General features: G+C 39.9%; 1 protein-coding gene across 1 annotated transcript; it reads left to right on the top strand.

Moving 5' to 3' along the window:
* Nucleotides 1-9382: 9382 nt before the first annotated feature.
* LOC148952306 (uncharacterized) lies at nt 9383-9844 on the top strand. The gene has a single exon (XM_089089172.1). It carries the CDS (start codon nt 9383-9385, stop codon nt 9842-9844), a length of 462 nt encoding a protein of 153 aa, XP_088945298.1.
* Nucleotides 9845-10044: the final 200 nt, after the last annotated feature.

Raw genomic sequence — 10044 nt, 5'->3', positions numbered from 1 at the left:
ACGTTTCATAGTCGGTAGAAGTATTCTGAAGTTTTTTGTTTTCTGAAAATTTTCCCGAAAACTCAATTTCACGCTTCTTATTTTCAATTTTATTTGGCCTAGCCACTTTTACATCACCCACCGTTAGAGAAGTCGCTTTTTAGAATAAGAGATTTCCAATATCACTTAAGTCTCCTCCTATAAGAATATTTACTGCAAGAGTAGCAGCTAAGCTTACTTTTGTCATTTTTCTCGTGACTGTACCTTCCTCCTTATCCGTCTCTATACTAACCCACGCTGACGGGCATGGGTGCTTATCTCCATAATAAAATAATCTTGTAATCTTATCTTTATGGTCTATCTCCAGTCTATTAATTAGGTCAGTGCACACATAAGTTTGGTCACCGCATGAACCAGTTGCCATTTCAACTAATTTCCCATTGCATTTTCCTTATATCATATGCGACTCTGCAAACGCAAATTTTTTCATTATTATGCGCTGTGGCCCAAACTGAGGTTTTAAGGGGGTTTTGATAATCTTCACTGGGGCAGTTTCTAGAAAAATGCCCAGTAGTACCCCAGTTATAGAAAAATTAATTCTTCTTGTTTGTGCTTAAATGTATTTTTTTTGGTCCGTGTAATATTGCCTTTTTCTATTATAATCTCTATATTCGAATTTTTTGAGCGTCCGCAACTTCCTTTCTTATTTTGGTCCACCTACCCTTTAACTCGGCCATTTCTTTGCTTGTTTCCGGGTTCTATTCTTTTTAATATATTTCGAGTTCCTCTGTTGTACTTTTTAAGAAAAGTCCCATTATAATATTATGACATTTTCCTAATTTTTTCTTTCAGTGCATGGGCATTTTTTAACATGGTATATTCGCCTGGTTCTAGCCATTTTTCTGGTAAATCTGTCACTCTATATTAAAATTATCTCCAAGTTCTGATTTTTTTTCATTTTTTCAAGTGTTCCGTGAACTTTTGTGAACTTTTGACGAAAGTGTTCCGGAAATAATTCATAAGTCCTAAAAATCACTCCCTTTAATTTTTGATTGTCTTTCGCCATGTGGCTCAACAACACCGTAAAGGCAGTTTGTGCCTTCTGATTTAGCTTGGGTTGTAATATATTCACCCATTGTTCTTCTGGCCACCCGTTCATTTCCGCACTTTTTTCAAATTTAGATATATATATAAGTATGTATCTTTTGTAACGAGCATTAAATTTATTGTAGACAATTGTTTTTGCGTTTGGGAATTTATCCCTGCAATCATTTCCATCAATGCTTTTCTTTCTTTTCTATCTTTTTCTCTTTCTTTTCTATGAGCCTTCTATTTTTTTTCTTCGGCTATTCTATCCTCCTAATCCTTTTTTCTTTGGCTAGTCTATCTCTCTCCTCTTTTCGTTCAAAGAAATCCAACATTTGCCTAAGATCGCCCTTGTTACTTTGTCCTGACCCCAGCTGGACATTGAGCTCCTACTACTCTTGCTGCTTTGTCTACTTTGATTCCCCCTGTCGTTATATTATCTATTAATTCATTTTCTGAATCTGCTCGTTCCATATTTTTTGTTGTTGCTTATATGTATTATCCCTGATGGGCAACTCCCCTTCATTTTGCATGGCACCCAAGGGGTGGGCTTGTCTTGTTTTCTCATGTATTTACAGGTTTCGTGTCGATTTTGTACCCTCTTATATTACCGGGTGTGCTCCTTCCTGATTGCATTATCTCTATCTATATCTCTTTTTCTCTATCTGGGTCTTCTTTATCTGGGAATAATTCCTTTTGAGTCTGCATTCTGTTCTGTCCTCTCTCCACCGTTCGTACAGGAGATCATCCTATTAATAAGTTTGTTTGGAAGTTCCTCCCTTTGTACGGGTTAGAACTGTCAATTTTACCCTCTGAATGATATTCGGTTCAAATTGATGGTGAATTCCCCCGGATACTTTAAGTGAGAGTCGCGTATAAATGTGAATACGAAATTTTTTTTTTTTTGGTTTACCGTGGTAGCTGTTCTTGACTTAATATCTAATTCAAATAAGTTTTGCTCTCTTCTAGACCTTGTATTAATCTTCTCTCTGTCCGAAATTATTTAAAAATTTCAACTAACAACTATTATTTCAATCCACATCAGAGTACATTCTCGAATGCTCAAATTTGCTTCCGGTTTTATTTCGTAAAAACTTGTTACGCCTAAGTTAGCTGAATGCCTTCGCAAGCTAATTAGTCACGTTTCATATTAATTCGTAAGATTTATTTTATCTGGCTAGGCTAAGCACATCAAGATTTTAAATCCCAATATTTTAACTAATTCCGTCTTTTTCCCACAATTTTTTTATAGCCTACTGCAGCAGGCTAATTAATTCGTATTGTTCGAAGAACGTAGATTCTTTTCACTACCGGTATCCCGGGAGTGGTTCTTGTCTGTAGCTGGGAAAACCTTCTGGGGCTGCTCAAAAGGATGAATTTTTTTTTCGATTTTTGTTATTTCTGTACGTTTGCGGACTCGATTCTGGTATAAATCAACTCGCTGAAACCGAAAATGATGTTAATTTTATTGTAACACATCTGTAACTTATATTAAACTATAAATAAGATTTTAATAACTCCGTCGCAAAAATAAAGGAAATAGCTTCTCTTCCGAAGTGTTAGAAAAATCAGATCAATGGAAGCCTGAAATACTTCAAACAGCAACACAGGAAAATCTCGAACGGTAATTTAAAGGAGCAGAGAAGTACCCCACTCTTTGTCGCTTCGCTAATCGTTGGAAACCTGGTTATCCGATGAGAATCAACCGTGTGAAGACCCAACTGCAGAAAAAGAGAAACTATAGGCATTGACGCATAGAAACGTGAAAAATCATTCTTACTGTCGGCTTCTTTTACAGTTGGAAAACAAAAACATTAACAAGTCTGTGTATGAATCACAGTTTTAAAAATAATCATTTTTAGATCACATAACCACCGTTATTGCAAAACACTAAAATTCTTCTTCTTCTAGAGATGTTAGTTCAGAGTTAATACAACTTGTTCCCGTGCACTCTCCGCAAGCAAGTGTGCAGGGCATACCATTCTTACGGCAAGTGCATCTGGCCGTATCGCAACCTGATTTGCATTTGCAGCGGATAATTTGAAGAAGACTTTGTGGAGCTGGTTTCTTCTACATCATTACTGGGATGTAACTATCCTCAGAGAGTCGCCATCCTTAGTTCTCCGGTTTCATCGCAGCAGCCTCGCTTTTCCATTCCATTACCTGCAAATGCACGCGAAAAGAATGAAACTTAGCAGCTGAGGGTGTGGGAGGCATCTGATCAGGGCAGACAAATACGGAAGAGGAAGTGAGCTTGGCCAAGAGCAGACGATGTTTCAAGGACATAAGAGTTTCTTCAGGCTTTGCTTCATAAATTCTCAAAAGAGCTTGTTCACCAGCTACAATTAGCTCGTATTTCGTAGCCTTCGAGTCCATAAAGACCTTAGTGGCCTCATGGAAAGACGGATCGGACCGGTACAATGACAGTCTGACAGATTTACGAATTTCTTGTAATCTCAAAGTGGTGTCACAGCCTAGGAACGCGTGCAGAAATAGAATTGCACCAAAAATGTCCCTCAATTTTTCTTTGATGGAGAAAATATTCCATATCCTTTGTTCGTTTGAAGCTTTCGTCTCGGATCTGAAATACAGGCCTTTGTGTGCGGCAGTGACATGATAGAGGAGAAGGATAAGGAGGTCAGTGTCGTTGCCGATGAAACACGTCAACTGAGTTCTTGCACTATGAATGGCCCTGGTTGCAATCAGGACATCTGCGTCAGCAGAGTCATTTTGCACCAAACAAACTACTGAGGACAATTTTTCTCCTATTGCTAGAATTATCCGCTGCTTGTTTGTGCACTTTTGCAAGGGGAATAGGTAGCCAGGCTCTATGCTTCCTTCGTTTTCCTCGACATAAAAGACCCGATGTTACGGCGTTCACGAGCGCATCCACGAACATAAGTCAATTGCGCCTTAGGAGCCATCTACCGTCACAGTTAGAAGACACTGAAGTTAAGCTCATAGAGGACGTTCTGAGCATCGACGAGATACAATACTTTCATTCGAGCGTCGGGAGAAGAAAAGCTATCAGAAGAGGGGAAAGCACCTGTGGCAAGCGCTATAGTGGTACCTACCGAGAGTCAATCTCTTAAATTTCAGGGGACAAGCAAACAGGGCTTTACACTTTCGTAGTTATCTCCCGTAAACCTAACTACGTCATGCTTCAAACCAGAATGAATTGTAACATTTGCAAAGAGACTACAAAGCGAAATGACGCTCTTTGCTGCAAGATTTGCAACAATCAGTCACACCTAAAATGCCTCAAGATTACAGCATATGATGCGAAAATAATTGCAGTGAACTGGAAGTCTAGGAGCTGCTCTTTCTCCTATCCACTACCACTATCGCCATCAAGACCGAAAGGTAGCTTGAAAAAGACCATCGCGAGCAACTCACAGGAAACAACACAGTCTCCCTGTCCGCAAGCTCCAGATCCTGAAAAATTCAAGTCTCCAGAGACTCCTGGATCATCCAGATCACAAGAAGGCTCTACGAGTAGCTTATGCAGCTACTGTCACCTGGCAGCTGAAGACTCAACTGCACTCAAGTGCTTCTTTTGCAGCCAGTATGAACATGTTTCTTGCTGAGGGATGCATCTAGACTTATTCCTAGCGCTCAAAGCCCATGACAATAGCTTACTACTACTCAAATACGAATGTCTATGCTGTACCAAGCGAAGCGTAGCCAAACTTCAATTGGCAGTACTTGAAATGACACAAACTAAACGAAGCATAGCACCTTTACGGCAGCAGCAGCAGCAGCCAAAAATACAACCAATTACCGACATTAACATCGTCCCATCTCAGTCACCAGCAACTAACAGAATTCAAAACAAAAGTGCCGCCACAGTTGGCGTTATACTGCAAGCCGAAACAGAGAGGAAACTACGAGAGGAGAAAAGTATGAACATTTTAATATCTGGCATTCTAGAATCCGATGATGAGTCTGATGCTGAGAAAGTTGTGTGACTGGTTTCTAGCAATGACCTTGGTGCTCAAATACAGCTGACAGACATCTTAGGAACAGCAAGACCGGGCCGCCCCCTCTCAGACGCGTAAAACATACGAGACCCCAGGCACCTACTCATGAATTATGTAAGGACTGCGAAGAAACCCGAAGAAAGAGATCGAAAATCTTGAAGGGTGCACCAAATCGGCAAAGATCAACCGACAGCCATGTCCGACAATACGTCTATGTAAATCCCGATCTCACGCCAATGCAAAAACTGAACAAGCTGCTAGACGCCAAGCAAAGAGATCACAATCCTCCGACAACTTATCAGATGCCGGCTCTTTAGCTGCTGGATGACTTTATCCCAGCCCACGTCGTCAGTGACATGGCGTAGGCCGCAGGTTCCGGAAAAAGGTCTCGACTGGAATTCAATGTCTTTATTTTAATTCTGATATTCTGCTAAACAAGATGGAAGAAGTGAGACAGATTGCAAGCGCCGAAAATCCCCATATATTCAGAATAGCTGAGGTGAAACCAAAAATAGCAGATACCTGCCTACACTCCCAGAGCTACAGATTCCAAATTATAAGGTCTTAGAGAGAAACTTTGAACAGCGAATTGGAAGGGGAATCCTCTACTATTGCAGACAGGACGTCCAAGCTACCGCAGTAAGTTTCAGAGGAAACGAACTATCCCAAGAAAGTATCTGGTTAAAAATAACAACAGCTGATGGAGTAAATATCAAACTCGGAATCTACCAAAGAAGTCCCAATAGCAGTCTTGAAAATGATTCGCACTTACTTGCAGAAATGACTGAGATCTGCAGTGAAAATTTATCAAATGTAGTCATCGTGGGCGATTTCAACCTACAGAAAATCAACTGGTCTAGACAGCGCATGCACTCGCACAACCCAACATCATTCGATTCGAAATTCTTAGAAGGGGTGAATAACTCTCATCTGAACCAATTGATCTTAGAGCCCACCCGAACCAGGGTTGCCACCGCCAGGAGGATTTTACAAGATCTAGTAAAATAAAAAGAATCTAGTAAATTTAGAGGATCTAGTAAATTTCTCAAAATCTAGTAAAAAGTCATGATTTGTAGTAAACAAAACTTTTGTTATTTTCCATAAATTCAGGGAAAAAATTAGGGTCCAATCATTAAAAAATCTGATTTCGATTATGTTAGATATTATGGCTACTACTGCTCATTTTTGTGATTTCGCGTCAACCCTAGCGCTTAAAAATCTCTACTTTTCTCTAGGCTTCTTCTTGATAATCGCTTTGAAAGGCAAACTATTTAAAATCAGGACTGGTATGCCGGCTTAATTTTTTTCAGAAAATATCCCCAGACTCTCATAACAGCTGCTACATTTGTTAGTTTGCTTTGTCCCTTTTTAAAGACGCTGCTGGAAACGAACTTTTTCTATGCTTGCCCTTTCTGACTCTCTGCAGCTTAGCCCATTCAAGTGCTGGAGCAGAGAGACAGTTCTTGATTTTGTCGGTCATCAAAACTAAAAACCGGAATTGGCTAAATGTCTCGAGTGTTTCGTCCCTGATGAAAACGAAGCAACTTGTTCTCAGGTCGTCAAGTGGAGTACATGACTGGGTGATCCCCCGCAATTTGACTCGGGCTATCAAGAAATGGAAACAAGTAGATCCCTTCAGTCAGAATTTGACACTAGTGGATTCTTTAAATTCGGATGAGGCCGAGGACGATTAAAGCCTTTCAGTGCGACTTTTTTTAATTGTGACTACATATTTTTCTTCTTACTTTTCAATTTGTATTATTTGCCTGACCTGAAGAATATTGACACAATTTTATTTTTTAAAACTTATTATTGTATGTTATATAAGTTTTCTTTTTGTTGGCAGCCCTAGTCCAATTTGAGATGCACTTTTTAATTTACATAAATTTACACCTAAACCGGTTGCCGATTACGTCATTTCCGTTTTGAAGTGACAAAGATTGTATTGGTTTTTGATTCCCTTGAATACGAACGAGAGAGAATCCAGAAAAAATCAGTTGAAAAGATCCTAAATTAATTGCTTTAAGATTTGCCAGAATTCTTTGTAAGCAGCTTATACCTTTTTAAAGAACAGCCCAATTAGTGTTTTAAAAGTGGCAAATTTCCTGTTAAAAAAGGCAAAATTGAAAGGGTTTAGATTTCAAACGTAAAAACAGAAACTGGGGGACAAATTTCAAAAGCCATCACTTTCAAACACACCTCAGATTCTAAGCACTCAATCGCCTGAATTGCTTCGTGAATATGAGTTGTAGCTGTTTTTCTTCGTTGATTGCCTTTTAATTTTTCAATATACCTGAATTTTATGACCTGAAGACCATTGACAAATTTAAAGCCGGGCTTCATCAGCAGGATTTCCAGAATCCAGGATTCCAGTCTATGGTTTGAGATTTCGGATATACTGCACCTGTTATATAATGCTTATCCAGTAGTAAATACATACAGTCCAAAAAAAGGATTTTTGAAGTTATAGGTATCCGAAGTTTTCAATCATGGCATGAAAACGAAAGAAAAAAAGAAAAGTGATAAGAAAACAAGAGAAAAGGAAAAAAAGATTGTGTAAATCCTAATGATTATCCTCCTATAATAAAAACGAGTGCTTGATGGTGCAAAATTTGTCTTTAGCATTTAGTAAAAACAGATACAGTTTAGTAAATTTTTCCTCTCAGATTTAGTAAATTCTTCCAGGCCAGGGTGGCAACCTTGACCCGAACCAGAGGTACGGATAGACCAAGTATATTGGATCTGCTACTGACAAACGATTCAGAACTGATAGAGGATATCCACCTACAGGCACCGGTGGAAAAGTCTGATCACTGTATCGTAGGGTTTCACATTTTGGCTAATGGCAGCAAAGACAAAAAACACCAAGAATAAATACAACAGAGCAGACTTCGCTGCGATGCGCAATGACCTCAGCACAGTGGATTAGGGAAAAGAGTTCAGCTCGACTGAAAGTTGTGACGAAATGTACTCCAAATTTCTCTCCGTCATGTCTCAGGCTGAGGAGAAACACGTATCAGTTTCCAAACAATACAAAAGACCAACCCTACCACACGCGGTTTTGGACCTCATCAAGAAAAAGCGAGCCTGTTGGAAAAATTATGTAGCTGACAAGTCGAGCCCTCTAAAAGCAAGAACCTACCGAAAACTACACAATAAAGTGAGGCGCAAAACCAGACAAGCAGCTAACATTCGAGAACAAAACCTTGCAGAATCTATCAAGACCAACCCCAGAATGTTTTGGAAACACATAAATTCTAAACACATTGCGAAGCCAGATATTCCAAACTTAAAAGACCCTATGACTGGACTCCTGATTGGAAGATCTGCAGAAAAACAGATTTACTCAACACATATTTCACTACCGTCTTCACCCACGAACCTATTTAGTCATCACTACCAACCCTGCAAACCATAGTCTCTGACCAAACGCTCAGGGTCGACATAGACCCACAGGTGGTTCTGAAGAAACTCAAAGAGCTAAGGATAAGCAAATCACCAGGTCCGGACGGACGTCACCCCAGAGTGTTAGTAGAAACCGCAGATTAAATTGCAGAGCCCTTATCGATGACTTTTCAAAAATCCTTACAGTCGAATAAAATCCCTAGTATCTGGAAAAAGGCAATGGTGATACCATTGCACAAAAAGGAAAACCGCTAAGATCCTCTAAATTACCACCCGATCAGCCTAACCTGCATAACCTGCAAAGCACTGGAATATATCATATCTTACCACATCCTTGAGCACCTGAGCAAAAGAAAGATAATCTCTAGCAAACAATTTGGGTTTTTGAAGTGAAGGTCCGTGGAGTCACAGCTTCTTCAGGCAGTGGAAAACTGGAAATAACGCAGATAAGGGTTATCAAGTCGATGTCATTTACATAGACCTTAAAAAGGCCTTTGACAAAGTACCTCATCGTCGCTTCTTGTACAAACTCGGCAACCTTGGTCTGGGAACCACAGTTGATTGAATCGAACAGTTTCTTATTGGAAGGTCTCAAACAGTATCAGTAGACGGAGTTCCGAGCACACTCGTAGTCGAGGTAGTCAGCGGTGTTCCCCAGGGCTCGGTCCTGGGGAACAGGGATCACTCTCTTATTTAACCTATATCTCAATGATCTACTAGAAATCATCAATTCAGAGATTCTATTGTATGCAGACGACACCAAGCTGTATAAAGTAATCAAAACAGCTGCCGATGCGCAATCTCTACAAGAGTACCTTGACAATCTCAATAGTTTGATGTCCAGCTGCCTGATGGAAATCAATATCGAAAAAAGCCATAAGTTAACAATAGAGAAACCTACTATCCAATATGAATAGAGACTAGGAGACTTAATGGTCACATCCTGCCAGGAGGATCGCGACTTTGGAGTTGGCATTGACAGTAACCTCGACTTCCAGGCCCAATATAACAGCATTATCGGGAAAGCAAATTGTGTTGCAAGAGTTTTAAGGCGCAACTTCACTTTTGGAAATGATAAGACTCTTTTCCTTTTCTACAAAGCTCTAGTACGGCCAATCCTTGAATACGGTTATTGCACTACACGTCCCTTTTACAACAAAGACATCGAAGCTCTCGAAAAAGTTCAAAGACGAATAACAAAGTTCTGTCCGACTCTGAGAAACTTACCTTACGAAGATAGGCTCCAAAAGCTCAAGCTTCCTTCACTAGCTTATCGACTGCAACGAGGAGACCTCATTGAGATATACAAGCTTTGCTACGAAAACATTCAGGCTATCGATGTTCTCAACTTCAACCACATGAACCTTCGTGGTCACAACCTCAAGCTTCAATAGGAGGGGTTCCAAAAGGATATTGGCCGATTGGCGTTCAAGAACCAAGTAACACAGCAATGGAACAAGCTCCCGCTCGAAGTCATCAATGCCAACTCATTAAACTGGTTCAAGCAGGAACTGGACAAATACTATGGTGAAAGTGCCTATAATTTTTGTCAATTTAAAAGATTTTTGTAGAGGCCCTGTAGCCTATTTGTTCT

Source organism: Artemia sp. Qi Xiang Cuo, chromosome 5 (genome assembly GCF_049724085.1).
Source record: "Artemia sp. Qi Xiang Cuo chromosome 5, ASM4972408v1, whole genome shotgun sequence".
In the NCBI taxonomy this organism is placed as follows: Eukaryota; Metazoa; Arthropoda; class Branchiopoda; order Anostraca; family Artemiidae; genus Artemia; species Artemia sp. Qi Xiang Cuo.
Note: the sequence above shows the minus strand (reverse complement) of the source record. Positions and strands in the feature narration are given on the sequence as shown.

Bases quoted from the DNA above. Each gene is read 5' to 3' on its own strand.
- LOC148952306 (XM_089089172.1), top strand. From the start codon at position 9,383: ATGGTCACATCCTGCCAGGAGGATCGCGACTTTGGAGTTGGCATTGAC.